Genomic DNA, 23,256 nt, shown 5'->3' with positions numbered 1-23,256 from the left:
AGCAGGCTGGGGCTGAGCATGGGGCAGGAGCAGGAGCCGGGCCCAGGCTGGGCAGGCTGGGGCTGAGCCATAGGGCAGGGGTGATGTGCAGAAGAGCAGGACAGGGCTAAGCCCAGGGCTGGGGCAGGGGTGATGCCTACCAGGGGCAGGGCTGAGCCCCAAGGGGTGATGGCTGCAGGGGGGCGGCAGGACCGGGCTGAGCCCGGACAAGGGGCAGGGAGGGTGGTTGCGGGAGCAGCATGAGGCTGAGCTGGGGTCAGGGGCAATGCCCGGCAACGACAGGACGGGACTGAGCCCCGGGGCAGGGACGGGGCAGGGGCAGGCGCGGTGCCCGGGGCCGGCTCGCCGCGGCCCGGCGGAGCCCGGTGTCCCGCCCGGCTGGGCCGGGGCGGCGGTGACTCAGCCAGGAGAGGCGGGGGAGGAGGAGGAGCAGCCACCGCAGCAGCAGCAGCCGGAGCCGCCGCCGCCGCTCACCTGCCCCCACCGCCCGCCGAGCAGCCACAGCGCCCGTCCGGCTCCGCGCCCGCCTCGCCATGGCCCGTCGGGTCGCCGCCGTCCTGCTGCTCCTCGCCCTCGGCAGCCTCCTGGGCATCCTCCTGCTGTGCCTGGGCTCCGGCGACATGCGCGGCCCACCGGGCTTCAAGGTAAGCGGCACCGGGGGCACCGGTGGGAGCTGAGCGGAAGGGGCGACAGTGGGTACCCGGGGCGGGGGGACGACGACTGGGGCACCACGGCGTCGGCGAGTGCCAGCGGGGAGCCAGGGGATCCCCCAGAGCCAGGAGAGGTACCAGGATCCAGGGAACCCAGAGATCCAGGAGGACACCAAGATGCAGGGGACCCCCAGAGCTAGGAGAGCTACTGGGATCCAAGGGACCCCCAGAGCCAGGAGAGGGCATCTGGAGCTGGGGACCCCAGAGCTAAGGCAGAGCTTTGGGCAGAAGCACAATGAGATCCCCAGAGACCAGCCCTTGCTTGGGATGCCGCAGGAGGACGCTGCCCAGTGTCTGCAGCCAGGCCAGCAAGCCCCGCAGTGAGGCAGAGCTGCATTCTGCTGCCTTGCCTCTCTCACCTAAGCTCAGCACTTCATTTTTCAAAGAGAAGTCTTTAGAAGGTAAAATAGCAGTGCCTTGTTGGAATGCAGTCCCCCTGGCCCAGAGCAGCTGTGTCAGCAGCAGCTCCTGTGGCTTTTTCTGCAGACTGGGGACACCCTCTGACTGTCCCAGCATTACCCGTGCCGGCATTTCTGGGCTCAAGCTGCATTGCCTTACTTAGCACTGGAGGAAAAGAAACGCACTTCCCTGTGAAAAAGAGTTTCTTTTTTCTTTCTTTCTTTTCTTCTTTTTTTTCATTGAAAATTCAAACACTGAAAGAAGTTCCCAAACAATTTATTCTGGCAAAGTCCCCAAATGGACTCTTGCAGCTCAGGTCTTTTGCTTTAAAGAAGTCTTCTATTTTCAGTGACTAACTAAACTATTCCATGGGGAACAGGCTATTGTCTTGGAAAATGGTTTGTCCTAAACCCCTATATTCTCATAAAAAGCAACTTGCTTGGAAACTTTCTGAGCCAGTCTAAATCCCAGACTTGTGGCCTTCTCTCAGGGTTTGTCAGATGTAATGAAGTTTAGGCTTCAGAAAATGATCTGGATTAGCCAAGATCTGGATTAGCTTTCTGGTTGTTATTATAACTAGTACTTAACCCCTTCCTTTGCTGCCCACGTCTGTGTGCCATAGCATGGTGGGCTATATTCATAGCTGATGTCAAGTCTAGTTTTACCTCTTTGGAAACAGAGGAATTTGATCGACTCTCACCAAGATCTGCTTGTATTTGCTGCATTTCCATCAATTTGGGAAGCTTTATTTCTTCCTGCAATTAATTACTACCTGGAGCTTTGCTTTTAAACCAGCTATATTCACCAGGATGTATTTCCTGTGCTTTTTCTCTCTGGGGGTGATGCTCTGGTAGGATCTTTGCGGTGTCCATGCAGCGCTGGGATTTGGGTCTGAGCGGCTGTGCCTTTGCCTGGCTGAGTGCCCTGAAAACAGGGGCAGCTCCTGGGTTCGCTGCAGCTCAGATGAGCAGTGCCTCAGTCCGAGGCTGAGTAACCCTGACCCGGACCTGAGGTTTTGCACCGTTGCTGGATGTGGCAAGCACACATGAGCTCTGGTGTGGTGAACGTGGAGACACTTTCTGTCCGTTGGTGTTCAGGGCAGTTATCACCATGGTGCCTTTTCCTGTGGGGTTGGCAGCAAACGGGTGCAGAGGTGGTGGGTTTTGCACAGAGCTCGAGGCTGCTCTGGAGATGCAAACTTTGTCTTTTGCCTTATTCTAACTCAGCCAGAAATGTACTGACGCCATTTAGGAAAGAGACATGAGATGAAGATCTTGTTTTGCACTTGGTCAAAACCCTGGCTAGCCCAGGACCACAGCCCAGTTGCTGAGGAGCTGTGCTGGGTTTGGCCCAGACCTTGCTCTGCACCCATCACCAGAGGAAGGAGCCCCCAGACCCGGTGCCACTTTGGGGCTCATTATTTCCCCCCACTCTCTTTCTTGTCTGGTCTTCTCCTTGGGGAATAAGTGGCCAGCTCAGGTGTGCTGTCTGCCATGCTGGGTCCCCGGGGGATCCCACATGGAGCTAGCCCAGCCCCGTGGCAGCAGAGAGCACCATGGCTGTAGTCGTGTCCCACAGCCCAGTCCATGGGCAGGAGGATGTGGAGCGGCAGTAAACCAGTGGCAGTCTTGCAATGACCTGGCCCGTTAAAGAGGGCATCGCATCGTGGATCAGTGCAGTGAGCTGTGCGGGCAGCAGCTCCTCTGCGCTGGGCTGTATTTAGGAGCCATGCACCTACTTTCTTACCTACTTGTGTCACAACCTGTGTGGGGTGACAGCATGCAAACGGGTTGGTGCCGCGGGCTCTTGCTTACCTGGGGATCCGCCTCAGGATCAAGTCTTGCACTGTTTGCATGTGAGCTTTGAGCACGCTCAACCTGCAGTGGCGACCATGTCTGCCACCACCCTGTATCAGCAAACTGTCCGCTGCCCACCAGAGGGGATGGGACAGAGAGCTCAGGGACAGGGGGGAAGAGGCATCCCATGGGTTTTAGGGAAGGCAGCTGGAGTCAGGCCGCAGCAGCATCCAGTCCTGCTCCTGCTAAGGCAGACACAAAGCTCCATTTCTTCCCTTTCCAGCTCCAGTCTTGGCCTGGACCATGCCCTAAAAATACCCCAGACTATTTATTCTGTCACTGGAGGGAATGATTGCAGGAGAGCTGCATCCTCCTTCCCTTGGGGGCGCACAACTGGGCTTATGGCACTGCTGTGTGATGGCTCAGAGCCATTTCCTTCTTTTCTCCCCACAGCTTAGTAAATCTCTTCTGCTGGTCTTTTTAAAAGCCCGGTGGAGTCATTCCCTGTGAGGTGCCCCATGGAGAGCTCCAGCTCCTGCTGATGGACCAGCGAGGAGGGTGTTGGGCAGCAGAGGAGGCTTGGGGTGCAAGGCGGCAGGCGAGGGGCCGGGTGCAGGGCTGGCAGCAGCCGTCCCTGTGCCAGCCAGAGCTACCAAGGGTGAGCGAAGCCAGGCAGCGTCGCGGGCAGGTCCAGGCATGGCCTCTGGGACAAGAGACCCAGCTGGGCACTGCTGGGCTGAGACCTTTCACTCTCCCATTGCAGCGAGGAAGGAGAGGGCAGTGGAGACCCTGGGAAGGGGCTGTACTGCAGGCAGGGATATCACTGCTCGTGCTCAGGTGTTGTGCTTGGATGAGGCCCTGGATGCTGCGTAGGGAAAAGCAAGCAAATGTGTCATCAGGGAAAGCCACTGGAGCACGCTGCAGGCCTGGAGGCCACTGGCATGTTTTCTCGCTCTCCTCAAGGGAGGTGGGATGCTCACGGGGCTGAGCTGAGCCCTCGCTGTGCTGCGAGGCAGCCCTGAGAGCGCACAGGCGGCGAGGGGCTGCAGACCCCTGCACTGCCATGGGCCCCGGCCCCCATGGCCTGGTGGGAGGCTGCAGCAAGCTGGGCACTTCTCAGCATCCTCCTCGTCTTCCTCCCAGCCTCCTCCCATGAGGTGTTGGCTGTTTCTCAGCACCAGGCCCTCTCCTCTTTCACATGCTCAGGGGTGTGCATCTTCCAGAGGAGGCATCGGAGCGATGTGTCCATCTTGCAGGGCTTTCCTGAAATCAGGTATGCCAGCCGGAGCCTGCAGTACTTTCAGGCCATGGGGTGTGCTTGCTTAGTGGTTAGAGCCATGCATTCGTTGGCAGAAGCCCCAAATGTTACCCTCAACCTTGCCACCCTGCGATCTTTTGGGATGTCACTGCCCTCTGTGTCCTCCTCCTCCTCCATAGGGTGGGTATTGGGCCATGTGGAAGTGTATTGGGACGGTGCAAACCATGGCTCTGGGTCAGGGTTATGATGCCGCAGCAAGGCAGAGCCTGCTGGCAGCGAGGTGACTTGGCACATGGCACAGCCGTGAGCAATGCGAGTGCCTGCGTCCCCACAGCTTGCCCTGTGTGGGGCTGAGCTGGGAGCTGCTGTCGGGGACCAGGGGCTGCCCATGGCCAAGGGCTGTCCTGCTCCTGGGCGGCCCCATGCAATCACCAGGGACTGGTGGCAGGGTCCCATAGTTAGAAAAATCATGCTCCATGAATGCTGGTATTGCGGGACTCTCCCTTGGGCCAGGGGTGGGGCCAGTACATGCGCGTGTGAAGCCCCCCAGCAAGCCCCAGGCTCCAGCACCAAGCAGGACCCAGCCGATGAGGGGAGTGATGGGAGCCAGGTGCCAACATGGGAGACTGCCAAGATGTTACCGTGTCCCTTCCAGTTCTTGTTTCCAGCACATTTGTTGGCAGGAGCAGAAAACCTCATTTGGAATAGCTCAGCGCAGTGCTTGTGCTTGTGCTGAAAATCACTAACAAGATGTACTTTAGAGCAGCGTTTCTTTCTCCAAAGGCTTCTTTTGTGCGCTAGGCTTTTGCACATGACCCACCAGAGATGCTTGGTGCTCCTAGGGTACATTGCAATTATGCAGCTCTGAGCAGCCCAGCCCCAGACTGTGATCTCTTTATGTTAATTAAAGCAATGGCTCGGACAAACAGGTGACAAATCAAGAGCTCGCTTTTGGGCCTTGCTTTCAGGGTAGCGCCATGCTGAGTTTCTGGGCCCTCTGCATCCCCAATTCCCATGCCGCTCGGCATGGTGAGCCCCGCAGCCTGCTTGGCGCGTGCTGCTCGCACTGTCGCAGCAGCCTCTGCTGCAGGTGACCAACTGGATCCCCTATTCCTGCACAGGTGATTTGGGAACGTGATTAACCCCAGGTCAGGGGGGTGTAGCAGGCTGCCCTTTGCACCTGAGGACCCTCTCCTGGCTGTCCAGGTCTATGTCTCCCTGTTTGTGCCTGTATGTGTGAGTGCATACGGCCCTTTCAGAGGGTCCTTTCCCTCTGCGTGGGGATGCCCCAGGTGCGGGAGCACAATGTGGAGATTGCAGGGCTGCTGCTGCTCCAGTGTAGAGGTGGCTGGGACGTGATGGTAGCGGCTTGGCTCTGTGCTGGGCACTCCCTCTGCCAGGCAGCGCCACGTCCTGGGGCCGACCTTGCTACGGCAGATCATGTTCCTGCATGTCCGTTACCTCGACTCATTCTGCTGCCTGCTTCTTGCAGCGCCCGGGCCTGGCCTGTGCCCCATGGTGGGTTGGCAAGTCCCCGCAGACTGTCTCCTGCCCACAAGCCCACGAGCCCTTAGGCTGCTGCAGTGTTGAGATCTGGGCTGTTGTAAATCCTTGGGTGCAAGATCCAGATTCCTAAGGCATAGGGATCCCATACAGCAAAGGGCGCTGGGATGTGTCCACTTCAGGGTGGCTTGCTCTGCAAACTGCCCAGGGTTGGGAGGGGTTGGGCAAAAAGTTGCAGCCTTCCTATAGGAGAGCCGCTCTCAGGCTCCAGCCAGGGGCAGTGATGCACTGAAATGCGAGTTCTCAGGTCTGCAAGGGAATACATGCCTTGAGGCAGCCTGGCTCCCGAACAGATGGCGGCAGAGGAAATCTGGAGGCGTAAAGGCAAGTTTAGCATGCTTAAGACAGATGGGAGTTCTCCCAGAGGTGGTCAGCCGCTGTCGCCCTTGCTCCTGCAAAGCTCTGGCCTGGCCCAGTGCAGCAGGTTGATGTCACTTCTCACACCTGGTCACCTTGCTCCAGATTAAATCGGTGCATGCTCTGCTTCCTGTGGGGCTCAACAGGCAGCGGGACTGTTCTCCAGCATGCTGTACGTGCACACATGCACATGCACATGCATGCCCACAATCACCCACACACATACTCATGCACACAGCCTTATGTACACACAGATGCATGCACACCCTCATGCGCATATGCACAGACGCATGCACATCTATGTGCACACACACCTGCAACCCCCCATGTGCACACCCACCCACATGTATGTACACCTACATGCATGCTCACACACATGCCCACACAACTAACACACACACATTCAAACCTACACGCGTACACTCACAGCCCCACATGCACGCATGGCTAAGCGCACACACATGCACACATCCATGCATGTGCACCTGCACTCACACACAGCCCTACACGTGCAGACCCCCCCCCCACACACATGCACATCTATACATGTGCACTCCCATATGCACTGCCCCATGCGCGCGCGCGCGCGCGCACACACACACACACACACACACACACACACACACACACACACGCACACACACACACACATGCACACACACCCACTCTCTGCATGGCTGCAAGGAGAGCACAGCAAAGTCGGCCCTGGGGCAGAAATCCCCTGGAAGAATACTCCATAGTGGGACATTTCCCCCTCTGCCGCAGGCACATGGGGCTTCCCTTGCCTTTCTGGGGTCAGGCCACATGTCCAAGCCTAGGTAGGCCACATCTGTCCCTGCCATGGGGTCCATCCCATATCCTCAGCTCAGTAGTGCTGCTCGAGCTGGGCCATTCCCTTTCCTGTTCCCGGTTTGTGGCACCGCTTGTCCCCCACGCTACAAGCACTCATCCTCTCTGCCTTCCACTTCAGCATTTCTTAGCCCATTCCACCCATTAGTTATCCCCATTTCCAGCCCTCATGCCCCGTTTGGTGGGCTCCTGCCTCCCCCAGCTCTGGGCTTACAAATTTAACAAGTTTTTTACCCTTTTTATCATCCCAGGGTCAATGAGGGCACTAGCAGCACAACCCCAGGCTGCTCCTGGGCTGCCAGCTCTGCACAGCCTTTGGCTTTGCTAGCAAACTAACGATGCTTCACCTTCCCGGGCAGCTTTCTCACCCCTGTAACACAGGATGAGTTTTCTTGGCTTGCTCAGAGCTTTGCTAAGCCTCCTGTGGCCTCTGCCTGCACCTCGCTGGGGCTGTGTTTGGGTTCTCTAGCTGGTGGCAAGGGAGCTCAAGTCTGGCTCTCTGCAGGTTGTGCAAAGTCGGTGAGGGTCGGTGTATGCCCAGTGCCGTCCTCCCTGCTACCTGCAAAGCCCCCTGGAAAGCGGGTCTGCTGGGGCCGTAATGGTGGTGGCATGGAGGTGGCACTGTGTGACTGTGGTGGCCACCAAGGGGCTGGGCATGGCCTCTTGGGGGGACCTCGAGGATATTTGCCTGAGTCTTCTCTGCTTGTTGCCCCTGCCCTTCTACCCAGTCGCCAAGGGCACCGCCGGCAGCAGCTGTGGGCACATATGTGGTGGCTGTGGGGCTGGGGGGGGGTACATGTGTAGCAGCTGCAGGGCTTGTGGGCACATGCATGGTGGCTGCAGAGCTGGGGTATGTGTGGTGGCTGCAGGGCTCATGGACACACGTGGTGGCTACAGGGCTGGGCACATGCACAGTGGATGCCATCAGGGGATCTCCAGGCCAGGCAGCACCTGGACTTGACCCCTCTCTTGAGATGCCCAGTGTGCCACAGAGCCTGAGCGGCAAGGCAGCGTCCATAGGAAAACACCTACCCGTCCGCCCAGCAGCAATGGGGACCGGGACATGCCAAGGATACACATCTGGCCCACCCCGATGGAGGCAGCCGCATCGGAGGGCTGCCTTGCCCCAGGGTGGATAGAAAGCCTGGGGGTTGAGCCATGGGACGGGGCACTGGGGTCTGTCCCCAAAGCCCTGAGCAGCTTTGCAGAGGTGCTCAGTGCAGTATTGCCTGTCCTGGCTGCCTCCTGAAATACCGCGGGCATCCCTGAAATAATGGCAGGCCTCAGTCGGGGACAGGCACCTCCTAGGGATGCCAGGGCAAACTTTCAACCTGTTATGTTGCGTACTAATTACATCTTGCATGGGATTACCCACCCGGATGGGGCTTTCCATGGCGCAGGGCCCAGCTTTTTGGCACGTCCCATGTGTCTTCTAGGGATGCCCCAGCCCAGCTCCAGGTGCCTGCAGACCTTGCAGCCAAAACCCCTGCTGATTGCTAATTAGCCTCATTAGGGCAAAGGAGGGGATGTACCCTGTTTGCCTAGAAGTCCAGGTTGCCCTACAGTGCAGCCCAGGGATTTCTTACAGTGGCAGTGTGGGCAGGGAGCAGTGCAGTCACCCATGGGCAGGGTGTCAGGGGGGATGCTGGGTGCACTTTGGGGCTGCGTGGAGCAGTCTTAGGGGGAGAGGAGCAGCTTGCCTCCAGCCAAGGGGGTCGACCATGGACTTCTGGCAGGGCTTTGTTGCATGCAGAAAAGATCATTTTTCAAGACAGTTTTAAGTCTTAAGTGGTTTCACCTCAGAGAGATGCTCAGTTGGGGCTGAGCTGAAATATGCCTTGTTTTGCTCTTAAAAAGAGCAGCCTCCTGTTCAGCAGACAAGCAGCTCTGGCTGGGACATGGAAAGGACCAGGGCGGGGTGGCCCAGTGCCTGTGGGCTGGAAAGGGCTGGCTAACAGGCGAGGTGGAGGGGTGCAGGCAGGGGCTGCCACCCTGGGGCTAGGCAGCCAAGTACAGTGCAGAGGCAGCTCCTCGCTGGGAGCTCTGGAAACCTTGTTTGGCAGGAGGGAGTAGGGTTATTTATAGCAGGAGAACAACGAGCCATACATGGCCAGGGAGTGATGAGGCGGCTGGCTGCCCATCTTCAGAGAGCTGCATCCCCGAGGGGCCTTTCACAGGTGCTTCTCTCACCTGCTTGCCCAGAGGGACCTGCTGGCAAGGAGGGATGCTGTGAGGAGGGACACTGAAGCAAGCGATGGAAAGAAAAGCACCTCCCGCCTCCGTGGTCAAGGAGGCAAGGGGGTCTCCAGGCCCAAAAAGTCAGAGTCCCCTTGCTGTGCCAAGCACTGCCCCAGGGTGTCTGGTGATCCTTCTCCCAGCCATGTCCCAGGCAGGGTGAGAGCAAGGTGGAGAAGGGTCCCAAGAGGGCAGGTTTGGACTGAGACCTTGCTAGGCCTAGGCTTGAGCTATGCAAGATGCTGCTGCTCAGACTTGCACCCAGCGTGCTTTTAGGACAGGAACCAGCAGGTCTTTTAGCTGCAACAATCTCCCTTGAAATGGCTGGTCTGGGGCTGTCAGAGGGGCTCTCTGGTCCTCCAGGCTTCACCATCTCCCTCCTTGCCTGCAGTACGGCATTGTGCTGGATGCTGGTTCCTCCCACACAGCCATGTTCATCTACAAGTGGCCTGCAAACAAGGAGAATGACACCGGGGTGGTCAGCGAGCACAGCATGTGTGACGTGGAAGGTAAGGAGCATCCCAGCTCTTGGGGGCCTGCATCCAGCAGTGACAGCTGGCACATCCCTTGCTGGCAGGGCTGCCATGACAGCGCGAATGCCCCTGCCATGGCCCAGCTGGCCTGGCACGGGGTCTGCAGTGAATGTTTTGCCTGCTAAGACTGTATTTTCACCAATTGCTGTGAGATGCCATGCTCTGCTCCCAAAACCAACTCTGTTTCTTCCCAGGCTTGCAACTCTGCATGCCTGCAGTTTGTCTTATGCCTGGTAGGCATCACACCCCTGAGAACCAATACGGCTTACTAACTAGCCCAGCAAAAAGCAAGGGATATTTTTCAACTATCTGTTCAGTCAAGCTTTCCCGGGCTGTCAGCTCATGGAGAATGTGGCATGAGTGAGGAGATGTGGCTGAACTCTGGCCATCAGGATGGCTCCTTGCCCATATGAGTGGTCGCAGAAACCCAGGCCTCAGTACTTGCCCTTCAAACAGCCTGGGAGGGGGTTGAGCTGGCACAGGCACCCAAGGGTGCCGGGGGCAATGCTGCTCAATGGGCCTCTTCCCACTGTGTGCATGGCTGCAGGGGAACAATGCTGTTTCCTTGTCTGCAGGTCCAGGTATCTCCAGCTACAACATCAACCCTCCGAGTGCTGGGCAAAGCTTAGTCCATTGCCTGAACCAGGCTCTGAGAGATGTTCCCACGGAGAAGCATGTGAGCACTCCGCTCTACCTGGGTGCCACAGCTGGCATGCGCCTGCTCAAGTGAGTTTTTGCTCTGGTGGCACCAGCTACATAGCCTCAAATGCTGCCTGGGAAGGCCCTGGCGTGGGCCCTGCTATGCCACCCTGCAGTTCTGTTGCCCATTACAGGGAGGGGGAGAAGGTGAAGGAAAACTGCCAGGTTCCCTCTTTGTCAGACAAAATTCTTCCCTGCCTTCTCCCTGCCCTAAAGCAGTGGGTCTGTTGCCTTTGCAGAGATGCTTTGAGCCTAGCTGCTCTGGGGCTTCCTCCAGGGAAGGCCAAGCTGTCTGAGATGCTCTGCAGGACACGGTCAGCACGTTCCTCTGCACCCCTGGATGCTGGCTGAAAAGCAGGCAATGAAGGACAGGCAGGGCCAGCACCAGGATAACCCACCTATTGTTTTCTACTTGGCTGTGCCTTTTGGGGTGGACATTTCCTATGGACACCCGAGGGAGGAGGCACTTACCTGCCTGCAGCCAGCCTCTGCTCTGGGTCCCTTGGTGGGGCCCAGGAGAAGACTGTTGGGGCAGTGGGGTGCAGAGTGCAGCTCTTGGAGGCCTGGGGACAGCTGTGTAACTCTGCCTTCTTGCCCTGCTGAGTGTTTTTGTGTGGCCCACAGCATCACAAACCACCAGGCCTCAGATGCTGTCCTCAACGCTGTGTCGGCCATGCTGAAGTCCTACCCCTTCGATTTCCGTGGGGCAAAGATACTGTCGGGGGAAGAGGAAGGGGTGTTTGGCTGGGTCACAGCAAACTATCTCCTGGAGAACTTCATCAAGGTGAGCAGGAGAACGCTATGGGTAGCTGAACCAGCTGCAGTGGTGAGGCCATCCCAGAGCTAACTGCCCCCATGACTTTGCTTCTGTCTTCCTTGCCCAGCGTGGCTGGCTTGGGGAATGGATCCGGCCCAAGAAGAAGACCCTGGGGGCCATGGACCTCGGGGGCGCTTCCACACAGATCACCTTTGAAACCACGGACACTATCGAAGACCCCAACAACGAGGTTATGCTGAAGCTGTATGGCCAGGCATACAAAGTGTACACCCACAGCTTCCTCTGCTATGGAAGAGACCAGGTCCTCAGGAGGCTGCTCTCAAAGCTCCTGCAGGTACCAGGATGTGCTCATCCCAGGATACCAGTCCTCATTGCCCTGCTAGGTGCACCCTCACCCCAATCTTTATAATGAGTGGGAGGCCAGGCACCCCCAGCTCCTTCCAAACACCCCACTTCGGAGCTGTGATTCCCTCCTGGCTTCAATTTTGGGGGCTGGGGTGGGGAGAGGATGATTGACAGATTCTGGCATTTCCAGGCCTCATACTTCCTCTGCAGGTTTCTCCTACCCTCGTTCTCTCCAGGACAGTCCCACTGGACCCACTGCACACATGTTTCCCAGTAAACCCTTTGGCTTTTCCCCTTAAGCCTCTTTCATGGTCCCGAGGCCTCCCCCCACCTTCCTTGTGAAGTGTTCTGCTCCTTGGCCTGAGCCAAGACGCTCCATGTCACCTCGAGATGCTTGCGGCAGCGGCCTGCTCCTGTGCAACTCTACTTGCTGCTACCTGGGCTTGTCCTCATCATCCCAGTGGGGAAATGGAGGCAGGTAGCACTGCCTCCTGCGGATGCATGGAGCGGGGGGAGCCAGGGTCACAACAGGACTGAGACAGCCTCTGCATTGCTTCCCTGGCAGGCTGGGAACTACCAAGCAACCATCTCCAATCCCTGCTGGCCCAAGGGCTACCACAAAAACCTGTTACTGAGCAGCATCTATGACACCCCCTGCACAGAGAAGGAGAAGCCTGGCATTCCCCTCAGCACTTCCGTCACCATGGTCGGCACTGGCAATGGGAGCCTCTGCGCTCTCTATGTCAGCAAGCTCTTCGACTTCACCACCTGCTCCTTCTCTCGCTGCTCCTTTGATGGCATTTTCCAGCCTGATGTTTCAGGAAACTTCATCGTAAGTCCCCGCTCAGCATGGGGCAGGCAGAGGTGCCTTGGCCTCCCAGACGTCACATGGTGGCAAAGCCAGGGCCCCCTGCTCTGCAAGGACAGTTGACTGTGTCCACAGTGGTTCAACCAACACCAAGCAGATCTGTGGCTGTGCATGGTGAGAGGGTCTGCTCTCTTTGCCCACCCCAGCCTGTCCTACAGATGTTTCTTTTTCCTCCATCAGGCCTTCTCTGCCTTCTTCTACACGGTGGACTTTATCCAGACAGTGATGGGGAGACTTGTGCGCTTGCCCAGCGACCTGAAGGATGCTGCCGAGACCATCTGTGCCACCAGTTGGAGTGAGGTGGGATCCCTGGGCATGGTAGGGGAAAAAAGGCTGGTTTACATGGGTCATCACCCAGGCTCTGATGGCAGCCCTTTTCTGAGCCCTCGGAGGGGGCTGGGTGTCCTGGCATCCTCCCATGAGGTAGGAAGAGGGTGGCTGACAGCTCCCGCATGGGACCAGGTAAGGCTCAGATGGGGACAGGCCTGCTGCCTTGGCCAGCAAGCTGCAATCACCCAGAGCTTCAGGCAGCAGAAAAAAAGCCCTCTACTTCCCCCTCTACTCAGCCCTGGTGAGGCCACATCTGGAGTATTGTGTCCAGTTCGGGGCTTCCCAATACAAGAGACAGACATGGAGCTACTAGAGCAAGTCCATTCACTGGCTGCTAAGATGATTAAGGGACTGGAACATCTCTCTTATGAGGAAAGGCTGAGAGAGCCAGGCCTGTTCAGCCTGGAGAAGAGAAGGCTCAGGCGGATCCGATCAAGGTGTATAAGTATCTGAAGGGAGGTTGTAAAGAGGATGGGGGCATACTCTTCTCAGTGGTGCCCACGCACCAGAGGCAACAGACACAAACAGAAACACAGGATGTTCCGTCTGAACATCAAGAAAACCCTTTTTCCTGTGAGGGCGACAGAGCACTGGAAGAGGTTGTCCAGAGAGGTTGTGGGGGTCTCCTTCTCTGGAGATATTCAAAAGCCATCTGGACAGGGTCCTGGGCAACGTGCTGTAGGTGACCCTGCTTGAGCAGAGAGGTTGGACTAGATGATCTCCAGAGGTCCTCTCCTACCTCAACCATTCTGTGATTCTGCTGGCTTGACCCCTTTTCTCTGTCCCTCCCATGCATCCCACCCAGCTGCTCCAGAAAGCCCCCAAAATGGAGAAGAGGCTGCCAGATTACTGTGCTATCAGCATGTTTGTTTATTTGCTCACCACCAAAGGCTACAGCTTCAACAACCATTCCTTCCCCAACATCGCCTTCCAGAAGAAGGTAGGTAACACAGGAGAATAGTTCCATTTATAGTACCCATTTGGAATTAGGCCAAAAAAAAAAAAAAAAAAAACACAGGAAAGACACTCCCACACCAAGAAAGGCCCAAGTGATGGTTGAGGGAAGATCTAAGGGGACAGGGGCAGGATGAGACCCCCCAGTTTTTGTGTGGATCTTCTGGGAGATGGAAAAAAAATGAGTTAAGCAGACTGTACGGTGGGTGGTCATGAAGCAAGGAATTTGAAGATCCTACATTCCCTCAGGACACCAGACATTTTGAACATTGCTTTGCTTGGGCTTGTTGGGATGTTACTTTAGGGCAGGATCCCACCTTTGTCAAGTCTTCGCATGTGCATGAGCCATGGGATGGGCAGCAAGGTCAGGACTGACATGAACAGATAAGATACTGTTGCCACTGAATGAGCCCAGCTCAAGGCATGGACACTGGCCCACTAGGGGATGGTCATTGCCTCATCCTGGGCTGACTGGGGCTGCCGGGAGAGCGAGGGCTCCAGGTGCAATTGACTCCCCCATACTCCTCCATTGGGCTGACAATGAGCTGGTCCCTGGAAGATCCCTTGAGGCTAGTTGACCAGGGCAGTGACCATGCCATGCTGTTTCCACAGGCAGGAGAAACCTCCATCGGCTGGGCTCTGGGCTACATGCTGAACCTCACCAACATGATCTCGGCAGAGGAGCCTGCTTCCCACAAAAGCATGTTGTACAACAACTGGGTCACCCTTATCCTGCTCTTTGTGGTTGCCACCCTGACAGCACTGGTAACTGCTGTCTGCCTGCTTCGGCGCAGCAAATCCAGCGCAATCTAACCTCAGGGACAGGACAGGCCTTGCTTGCAGGACCCAGCACCATCCCTCCTGTTGGTGTCTCCACAGCCTGAATACGTGGGATGCAGCTGGTGCTTAGAGACATCCTCTTCTGACACCTGATGCTGTCTGTTACAGAAGGAAAGCTGTCCCTTTTTGCACTCCCCTTGCTTTCAAGTTGCAGAAAGGAGAGGACAAAAGAGAACTGCTGACCCTGCAGAGCTCCTCCCCTGCAGGAGGAGAACATCTTAAGGGTTTCCCAGTGCTACTCAGGGATGGATCCCGGAGCAGGCTTGAGACTTGGAAAACCAGATCTGGGGTGTCTCTCTGCCACCAGGCCTGGGCTGGACTGGGCTAATGGAGTCCAGACAACAGCAGGAGATTTTATTCTTATCTGGGTGGGTAGGGAACACTGCTTATGCTAGTCCTCATAGCTGATGTCACTAGCTCACCCTGGAGCTCCAGCCCAGTCCTTCAGAGGAGCTCTGGGCATCACCTAGGAACTTCTGCTCTCTTCCTGGTGGATGCACAAACTCCAGTGACCTTGCTGAGGGCTACACTGTGGGCCTGGACTTCCATCTGCCTCAGCACAGAGGCTTCAGGTAGATGTTTAACTACAATCAGAAGATGGGAGCAGGCAGCTTCCCAGCTCCCCCATTCAGCAACCAGACACTGTGTCTTCCTCATTCCTGTGTTTCCTAAACCAGTCTCCCTACTCGGCACCTCTCTGTCACAGGGCAAGGCCTAAAAAAACCTCTCCCTGCAGGAGGGAGAGGATCTTTGGGGCCCCCTGGTGGCTGAGCCAGCACAGAGCTAGCAGACTAGCTCCAGAGCAGGGCTTTGCGCTGCTTTAGGATTTAAGCCTTGCATCACCAGCCAAGCCAGATAGCTGGGAGGGTGTGCCTTCATTTCCAAATGAATAAAAACAGGGATGTGGGAATGTGCAAAGGGTTAGGTTTTTTTTTTAATAATCGAAAATAAATTTTTGTAATCATTCCTAATGGTTTTGTGGCTGTGTCAAAGCAACGGGCAGATCCAGCATAGCTATCCTGCAGGGGTAGAACAGCTCATGAGGTCTGCTCTGATACAGCTGCTGTTTGAGCTGTACCTGAAGGCCTCAATCTCTTGTGGGAAATCTCTCAGGTTCTTCTTAATCCCACTCCAGCCTGGATCCTCATCTAACCACAGTGCTCGACTGAAGCCCAATACTGAGACTCTATCAGGGTTATGTATGCTCTACAAGTCTGCAGAACCCCCCAAGATGGAAAAAGTTAGGTTTGAAACCCTCCTCTAGATTCAAGCCCACCTGGAAACAGAAGAGAGTATTTCAGCCAACCATAGCTGAAAAGTTCATGTTTCCCATGCACTAGAGCAGTCACCCCAAAGATGTGAGCCAGCAGCACTCAGGTTACAGTCTGTCCATCACATTCACTTTTGCATTCATGACCACAGTGTCTCAGACAAAGGAAAACATTTAGGGAGCCTCTGGTCTGAAGGGAAACTATTTTGGTACCCAAATGGAGCAGAACGACAGCCCAAAGGGCTTCAGCAATTTGTTAGCGCAGTCACAGGCCTTGCAGTTCACAGAATAAACCCAGGATTCATTGAATGATAGGGAAATCACGTAGGGCCAGTCATAACTTGTCAACCCCATCTGGAAACAACCCCCGCCACCTTCCTCCATATGCTCCATGAGAAGAACACTTTTAGTAAGTTTTGTGGTTTCTAGCTCCCCTCCCTGCTCTTGCAGACAGTACAAACTCCACTCCTGATGTTTGCTCACTTACTGAGTTCTTTCCTTTGTTCTAACGGAGCTCCTATAACGCTGCACTTTCCTTAACCTACCCTTTTCTTGCAGCTACTTTAGTTCTAGCCATTCCAATGGTTGCTCCCCCACCTCTCTGTAGAGGGGCATATCTGATTCCAGTTCAAACGATGGTCTGAACCCCTAAAACCAGTTTCCTTCCCAGGCCTTGCCTCTCCTCTCCTCAACACGGGAGCTCCCTCATGTGGCTAGAAGCCAGCAATGAAACAAAATGAAAACAAAAAGCAGCATTTCTGTTCTCCCTTTGAAGCTGAACAGCTGCTTTCTGTTCTAAGAAACTGTTCTTCCCTCCAAAACCCAGGCTGGATTTCCCCATCTAAGAAATTCAGCTGCAGTTGAATTGGAGCTAGACATCCACCAAGAGCAGCCAGTTTGCTCTAGTCATGGCTTGGGGTTTGCTATTAGGAATAAATTGAGTAAGAGAATATCAGTCTTCCCACATGCCTCTCTGGATGTTTTGAGAGTCAAGGCAGTACCTTTCCCTTCCTGGCTGGTTAGAGATTAGGATCAAGAGTCTGAGATTCTGTCCGGGTGACGTGCACTAAAAGCAAGAGAGACGGGCACTGCACAGATTGGGGTCTGGACACGCACACACATCTGCTCCCTTTGTGTAGGTAGAGATGACGCTCCTAGAGGCAGCACTGCTGAAGGGCTCAGACCATCTCCATTTAGGCCTTGCTGTTGTGGAAGACACAGAAGATTATGACTGACTACATTCAGTAAACAGGAAACACATGGCAACACCTCTGTCCCCTCACAGCTTAGCCCAAATCCGTCCATGTCCAGAGGCATTTCACAGCCTGGTGCCGTTGGGTTAAGACTCTGGTCTGACAGCCTCGGAGGGACTGGATCTTTCTGTCCCACCATTTATTGCAGGGGCTGTCTCAAGGCAGCATTTACCCCCCACGCCCCAGCTCTTCCTTTCTCATCTTGAGCCTTCACTTCATTCACAGTGTGCACTTTCAGCTCTGGATTTTTATTGCATTCCTCATGTCTGATGCTCACAGAGGCCACCTGGGAGGGTGGCAATCTCATCTCCACCACACTCTCATCGCACGTTTGACTCATCTGAACTCATGGGGGCAGTACTACAACCCCCACCAGTCTCACAGGCAGTGGCAGGCTGTGCAGGTGGGAAGAGATGAAGACAAAGCTGCAGCAAGACACAGGCGTGGTACTGCATGCTCCACTGGCTACTCCACAACATCTCCATACTTGTTCCTCCTCACTGGCGGTGCCACAGTTTCTCTGCCCTCTGGGCTGGGCAGATTTTCTGCAACAGACAAGAACAAGCTCCTTGGACCCCAAACTATACTCCTGCATTTTCCAGGGGTGGGTAGAGAACTACAAGGCCTTAGGGAAGTTTAAAGCTTCTTCAGTTTAGCCCAGCCCTGATAGCTCACAACACCCAGAGGAGAAAGCAGCAGGCAACTATGGGAACATGCCTGTCCTAGCATCCCCACCCGCTCTGCCCTCCATGCTGAGCAGCCTGACTCAAGCATTAATGTGGACAGGTCGCTCCATCCCCTGCCCTCCTCTTCCCCCTCCAGTAAACCAAAATCGCTTCACGTTGGTTTCGATGAATTCACCCACGCAGGGGCAGGCCAGAAAGCAGATGTGAGCACCCATCGCAGATGCCACCCAGCCCTGTTCAGGTACCCGCACAGCAGGCGACAGGCCCAGAGCACTGAGAGACACAAGAGCAGCAGGACTGGGAAGGGAGCTCTGGCTGCCCTAATGCTCCTGCTACCCCAGAGGACTTCTCCGTTTGCACAAAAATATGTCCCTCAGCTGCAGGGTGCCAGCACAGAATTTACATAGGGGTTCTGGCAAAGACTGGAACAGTCACCAGCTTAGTTAAGACACAGGACAGCAAAGACTTGTAGCAGAAAAGAAACAGGCAGAAGCCTAGGGAAAGCAGCAGAGAGAGATGTGAAAGATACCTGGGGGCTGAGACATCCTGTCAGCTATGGCATGGTCCTGTGGGGACTTGCCTGTCTCCAGAAAAATCCAGAAGTCAGAGCATTTCTGTGTCTCAGCTCTGGTTACCACATAGCTGGCAATAGATCCTGCAACTGAAGAGAACAAGACGTGCACATCTTCCCAGCAGCCCTGGTAGCAAAGTTATTTGCTAAAGAGAGCAGTGGGGAAAACACCTGCCAGCTTCTGGGCTGCCTGCAAGCAGTCTGTGAGCCTCCCAGGGCCTTGGAGAGCAGGAGCAAGAATTCAAAACACGTCAGAGAAAAAACTCTCCCAGATCAAGGTCGAACAGCCCTTGTGCCTGCAAACGCTGCCCTATTCCTGCTGTGGAAAACGTGCTGCTGAGGCTGCACACGCTGTGAGGCCGGCTGGTCCTGCAGGCGGGTCCCAGGGAGCGGGGGCTCCGGGGGGGCAGGCCCAGGCGGGGAGCACTCACCCACGGACAGCAGCAGGTTCCACTGCAGGCTGTACGGCAGCTTCCTGTTCAGCAGCTTCTGCAGGGCGAAAGCCGCGCCAGTGCCTGGGAAAACCAAGGCCCCCAGGAGCAGTTAGCAGACGAAGCCTCCGGCTGTAGCTGAAGGGCAGCGCAGGGGCAAGGGCTGGGTCTGCCAGGCCGCGCGAAGGGCAGCATGCGTTTAACACCTCTCCCCGTCACCCCGGGCGTGCTGCCACCCGCCGTTGCTCGCTGTGGCCTAGCAGGAGCCCGGCTGCCCTTTGGGGGAGCAGGATGGCGCGTCCCAGCGAGGGCCCCGACTCCCGCAGGGGCGCGAGTTTCGGCCCCTTCTCTCCCGACGGGCCCCGCGCTGCCCCAGCCAGCCCCTGCCCCGAGGAGGCCGCGGGCCCGGAAGGGGAAGGGCGGCGGCGGGGTCGGGCCGTACCTGCCACGAAGGTGCCGATGCCCTTGACGAAGGCGTGGGACTGGCAGGCCGCGTACTGCTGCAGCGCCTGCAAGGACAGCGTCAAGGCCGGCGGGGGGCGGCGGCACCGGCACCAGCACCGCTCCGCCGCTGCCCCCCGCCGCCCCCCGCTCCCGGCGCCCGCCGGGGCCGCGGCCCGTACCCACCGGGTGCTTGGCGGCGACGCTGTCCTCCACCCGGCGGAGCCCCAGGTTCACCATGGCGGCGCCGCCGCAGCGCCACCTGCCGGCGGGCCGGGGGCCGGGGGAGGCCGGGGCGGCCGCCTCGAGGCCCCGCGGTGGCGCTCACAGACGCTGAGGCCCCGCCGCGGGGTCGCGGCCTGCTCCGCCCGGCGGGCCCTGCCCCTTCCGCCGCCGCCATGGCGGAGCCGGCGGGGCCGTTCCGCGTCCTGCTCGCGGGGCCGCTCCGCTACCTCTGCTACTGCCGCCCCGGCCCCGGCCCCGGCCCCGGCGTCACCGTGTAGTGAGTGCGGGCGGAGCGGGGCCGGGGCCGGGGCCGGGGCCGGGGCCGGGCGGGGGAGCGGGGGAGCGGGGCCCCGCGGGCTCCCGTGGGGCAGGCAGGCCGCGCCGGGGCGGATGGCTGCCCTCCGGCGGCCGCCGCAGCCTGTGCTGCCCCCGCAGTGTCACCGACGGGCAGGAGATCTGGGCCGGGGAGCTCGCCGCCCGCCCGCCGCTCGGCCGCGTAGGTACCGGGGCCGCGGAGCCTCTGTGAGGGCGGGGAAGGCCCTGGAGGGGGGCTGGGAGGTGGGTTGGGGGGATAGGGAAGCAGGCTGGGGCCCGGGGAGGTGGGGAAGGTCCTGGGTGGGGGCTGAGGGGGCAGGTTGGGGGCCAGGGAGGTGGAGAGGCCTTGGGTGGGCACGGAGGTGGGTTGGGGTCCGGGGAGGTGGGGAAGGCCCTGGGTGAGGGGGCACGGAGGTGGGTTGGGGGCCTGGGGAGGTGAGGAAAGATGCTGGGTGGGGGGCCGGGAGGCAGGTTGGTGGTCCGGGGAGGTGCAGAAAGCCCTGAGTGGGGTGCCAGGAGGTGGGTTGGGGTCCAGGGAGGTGGGGAAGGCCCTGGGTGGGAGCTGGGGAGGCAGGTTGGAGTCTGGGGAGGTGGAGGAGGCCTTGGGTGGGCATGGAGGTGGGTTGGGGTCCAGGGAGGTGTGGAAGGCCCTGGGGGGGCCATGAGGTAGTTTGGAGGTCCTGGGAGGTGAGGAAGGTCCTGGCTGGGGGCCAGGAGGTAGGTTGGTCTGGGGAGGTGGATTGGGGGCTCTTGGGGGGCCGGGAGATAGGTTGGGGTCTGGGGAGGTAGGTTGGGGGCCCTTGGGGTGCCAGGAGGTAGGTTGGAGGTCTGGGGAGGTGGGGAAGGCCCTGGGCGGGGTCAGGAGGTGGGTTGGGGGTCCGGGGAGATGGGGAAGATCCCAGGTGGGGGCCAGGAGGTGTGTTGGGGTCCAGGGAGGCAGATTGGGGGCCCTGGGTGGGGGTCAGGAGGTGGGTTGGGTGTCCAGGGAGGTGGGGAAGCCCATTGAGGAGGCAGGAGGTGGGTTGGGGTCCGGGGAGGTGGGTTGGGGACCCTGGAGGGGGCCAGGAGGTGGGTTGGGAGGATAGGGAAGCAGGCTGGGGGCCTGGAGAGGTGGGGAAGGTCTTGGGTGGGGGCTGAGGAGGCAGGTTGGGGGCCAGGGAGGTGGAGAGGCCTTGGGTGGGCACGGAGGTGGGTTGGGGTCCGGGGAGGTGGGGAAGGCCCTGGGTGGGGTGCCAGAAGGTGAGTGGGGTCCGGGGAGGTGGGGAAGGCCGTGGCTGGGAGCTGGGGAGGTGATGGGGACCTGAATCTGTGTCCTAGGGAAGGGAGGTGTGGAAGGCCCCTTCCTTTCAGGCAGTGCTCTTTGTTTTCAGACATCTCAGAGCACGCTGTGCCTGTCAGAGGACCACAGCACAAAGCTCAGGTGGGTGCTCAGGCCTGATGACCGGCTGCAGGTACTCAGGCTCCTCTGTGGAGGTGCTTGGAGACCCTTGCCTCACCCTACTCTTCTGCCCACACAGGGAGGCCTTGGAGCGTGGGGTGGTCTCCTTGAGCCTACATGACAATGACAGCAAGGCCACACTGCAGCTCCAGGAAGAGGCCTGTTGCTCAACTTTTGATCTCTTCAAGTTGCCCTTCACTGAGGCGAGGACCCAGCTCCAGGCACTGATGTTCAGCTTGGTGGGTTGCGTCAAAAGCCTGGAGAAACGTCTCGAAGGTCTGTGCGTGGTTTTGGAGCAGGATGAGGGTAGGAGAAAGGTGGGAAGCTCCCAGCTACCTTCATGGTATCATGGTATCGTCTTTCTGCCACCAAAGCTGCCTCAAGTGAACCAGCTCTGAGAACCATGTGAGGTGGCAGTTAGGAGGCTGTATTCTCCTTGTATCATCTCATGTTGTTTCTGTTCACAGTTCTGGGTAGACTGGCAAGACAGGATGCAGGTAGTATTAGCTGGGCAGCAGAGGTACTACCCTTGTCCCATTTGGACTGGCCTGTTCCCAAAGCTGGCCAGGTTCTCTTCCTGACCATCTTGGGCAGCAGAGATCTATGTAGGACCAGAAGAAAGCGTTGCATCTATGTATGGGAACACAACCTTGTTTCCATGACTGCCACCACACCATGATCTCTTTTGTGCCCGGAAGTTGCCTTGCAGAGGTCTCTTAGAGCTCTAGGAAGACCCTGGGGCAGTGGCAACCTGACTGGAAGTGCTGGGAAGAGAATGTGGCTTGTTTTGGCTCGTGTAGGGGAGCTTGCTGGGGAGACCGAGGATGCTGCGTGCTGTGTTGAGGGTGTGTTGGCTTTGGCTCTGACTTTGGTTCTCCTCTTAGCAGCAGTGGGCACTCTGGGGTCTTCATGCAGTCCTGAGAAGAACACTGTCCGGAGCCAGCAGCTGTTCATGCCAGGTATGCAATGGCCAGTATGTACTCCCAGAACATGGTCCCTCTGTTTGTTTGCCCTCTTTTCCCCAGGAGGCTGCTGGCTACCCTTTCCATGTGGTCTCCAGACCACTGTGAATCCCTTCTGTTGTGGCTGCTGTTGACCCCATGCTTTTCTGGTGCCCTTCCTGGTGCAGAAGAGTTTAGGGCTCGGCACAGTGGCTCTGGGGGTGCGTGGGGGGTGCTGTGCTCAGTTCCAATGCCTTACATCACCAGGCAGGGTTCCTCACTAGCCTCCATGAGTTCAGACCTTGCTGCTGTTCCAAACTGGAGGCTGTGCCAGGTCCATAGGTTCCTGGCCCTTTGTGAGATGAGATGAGGCTTGACCCTTGTCTACCACGGGGCTGGGGCTAGCTGAACTGAGCAGCTGGAGCACACCCTGAGCTTAGGGGGCTATTACAGCAACCAGCTGACCAGCACCTCTTGCCTTCCTCCTTGTCCCTGACTGAAGCAGATCCGAGCCCCAGGAAGAACAGAGGTGCTAGCTCAACTTTGCCAGCCAAGAGGAGAGTCCCAGGAGAGTCTCTCATTAACCCTGGTTTCAAAAGGTAAGTGCTGCTCCAAGACCTGGGGCGGGAGCTGGACTGCGTGGAGTTCCAGTGGATTCTGCTCTATGGCTGTGTGGGAGCAGGGTACGTGGCTTCAGGTTAGCTTTTGGGTATTACAGCCTGCGACCATCCCTCCATCCCCTTCTAGCAAGAAGGCACCATCTGGAGTGGACTTTGAAGATTCCTGACCTCTGCTGTCCCATCCCCCTGATGAGTGTCCTACAGGGAGGGTTTTGAACCACATCTGTGGCTGGTAGTGATTTTACTGCACCCTGGATGTGCTGGGCCTCTACTGCTTTCCCTGCTGGCAGGGCCACCCAAGTACCCCACTTGCCATGAATTAGGGGTTTTTTTAAAGAACTTTTATATCATGATGTAATTAAAAGACTGACTGTGCTTAACTTATTGCCAATAAAGCTGCTTTTAGCCAAGCGGTCTGTGGAGACCAGGTCAGCGTGGCAGTGCGTTTGTGTGTCAGTCCAGCCTTCCCTTTCATTGCTTTGCAACCCTATGATCCATTTTGACTGAATCTGAAGGGTCAGGGGCTCAGAGAAGTCATTTCCCTGCCAGTT

General features: G+C 57.5%; 3 protein-coding genes across 20 annotated transcripts; 2 read left to right on the top strand and 1 right to left on the bottom strand.

The window, feature by feature from the left end:
• Positions 1 to 399: 399 nt before the first annotated feature.
• ENTPD2 (ectonucleoside triphosphate diphosphohydrolase 2) lies at positions 400 to 15,480 on the top strand. Of its 2 annotated transcripts, XM_068914486.1 has the most exons (9): positions 400 to 644; positions 9,559 to 9,676; positions 10,276 to 10,426; positions 11,024 to 11,183; positions 11,284 to 11,511; positions 12,088 to 12,354; positions 12,571 to 12,690; positions 13,526 to 13,660; positions 14,287 to 15,480. In XM_068914486.1, exons 1-9 carry the CDS (start codon positions 534 to 536, stop codon positions 14,485 to 14,487), a joined length of 1,491 nt encoding a protein of 496 aa, XP_068770587.1. In that variant the 5' UTR covers positions 400 to 533; the 3' UTR covers positions 14,488 to 15,480. The 2 variants fall into 2 exon arrangements, with proteins under 2 accessions (XP_068770587.1, XP_068770588.1); XM_068914487.1 differs by lacking the exon at positions 12,088 to 12,354 and having other exon boundaries at positions 408 to 644.
• On the bottom strand, positions 13,571 to 19,520 carry TMEM141 (transmembrane protein 141). Of its 2 annotated transcripts, none has more exons than XM_068914506.1 (5): positions 19,353 to 19,520; positions 19,168 to 19,234; positions 18,726 to 18,809; positions 18,253 to 18,384; positions 13,571 to 17,582 (listed from the first exon to the last, which is right to left on the bottom strand). In XM_068914506.1, the coding sequence occupies exons 1-5, from the start codon at positions 19,404 to 19,406 to the stop codon at positions 17,503 to 17,505; spliced, it is 417 nt and encodes a 138-aa protein (XP_068770607.1). In that variant the 5' UTR covers positions 19,407 to 19,520; the 3' UTR covers positions 13,571 to 17,502. The 2 variants fall into 2 exon arrangements, 1 of the variants encoding a protein (XP_068770607.1); XR_011135619.1 differs by having other exon boundaries at positions 17,265 to 17,582; positions 18,466 to 18,809.
• Positions 19,457 to 23,115, top strand: PAXX (PAXX non-homologous end joining factor). Of its 16 annotated transcripts, none has more exons than XM_068914500.1 (7): positions 19,457 to 19,668; positions 19,827 to 19,887; positions 21,077 to 21,126; positions 21,224 to 21,420; positions 22,032 to 22,103; positions 22,591 to 22,684; positions 22,833 to 23,115. In XM_068914500.1, the coding sequence occupies exons 1-7, from the start codon at positions 19,565 to 19,567 to the stop codon at positions 22,870 to 22,872; spliced, it is 618 nt and encodes a 205-aa protein (XP_068770601.1). In that variant the 5' UTR covers positions 19,457 to 19,564; the 3' UTR covers positions 22,873 to 23,115. The 16 variants fall into 16 exon arrangements, with proteins under 16 accessions (XP_068770601.1, XP_068770597.1, XP_068770603.1 ...); XM_068914496.1 differs by having other exon boundaries at positions 19,480 to 19,668; positions 21,224 to 21,383; XM_068914502.1 differs by having other exon boundaries at positions 19,500 to 19,668; positions 21,224 to 21,383; positions 22,029 to 22,103; positions 22,588 to 22,684; positions 22,804 to 23,115.
• The last annotated feature ends 141 nt before the right edge of the window (positions 23,116 to 23,256 follow it).

Source organism: Struthio camelus, chromosome 20 (genome assembly GCF_040807025.1).
Source record: "Struthio camelus isolate bStrCam1 chromosome 20, bStrCam1.hap1, whole genome shotgun sequence".
Classification (NCBI taxonomy): Eukaryota; Metazoa; Chordata; class Aves; order Struthioniformes; family Struthionidae; genus Struthio; species Struthio camelus.
The sequence above is the reverse complement of the archived record's forward strand: the minus strand, read 5'-3'. Positions and strand labels throughout refer to the sequence as shown.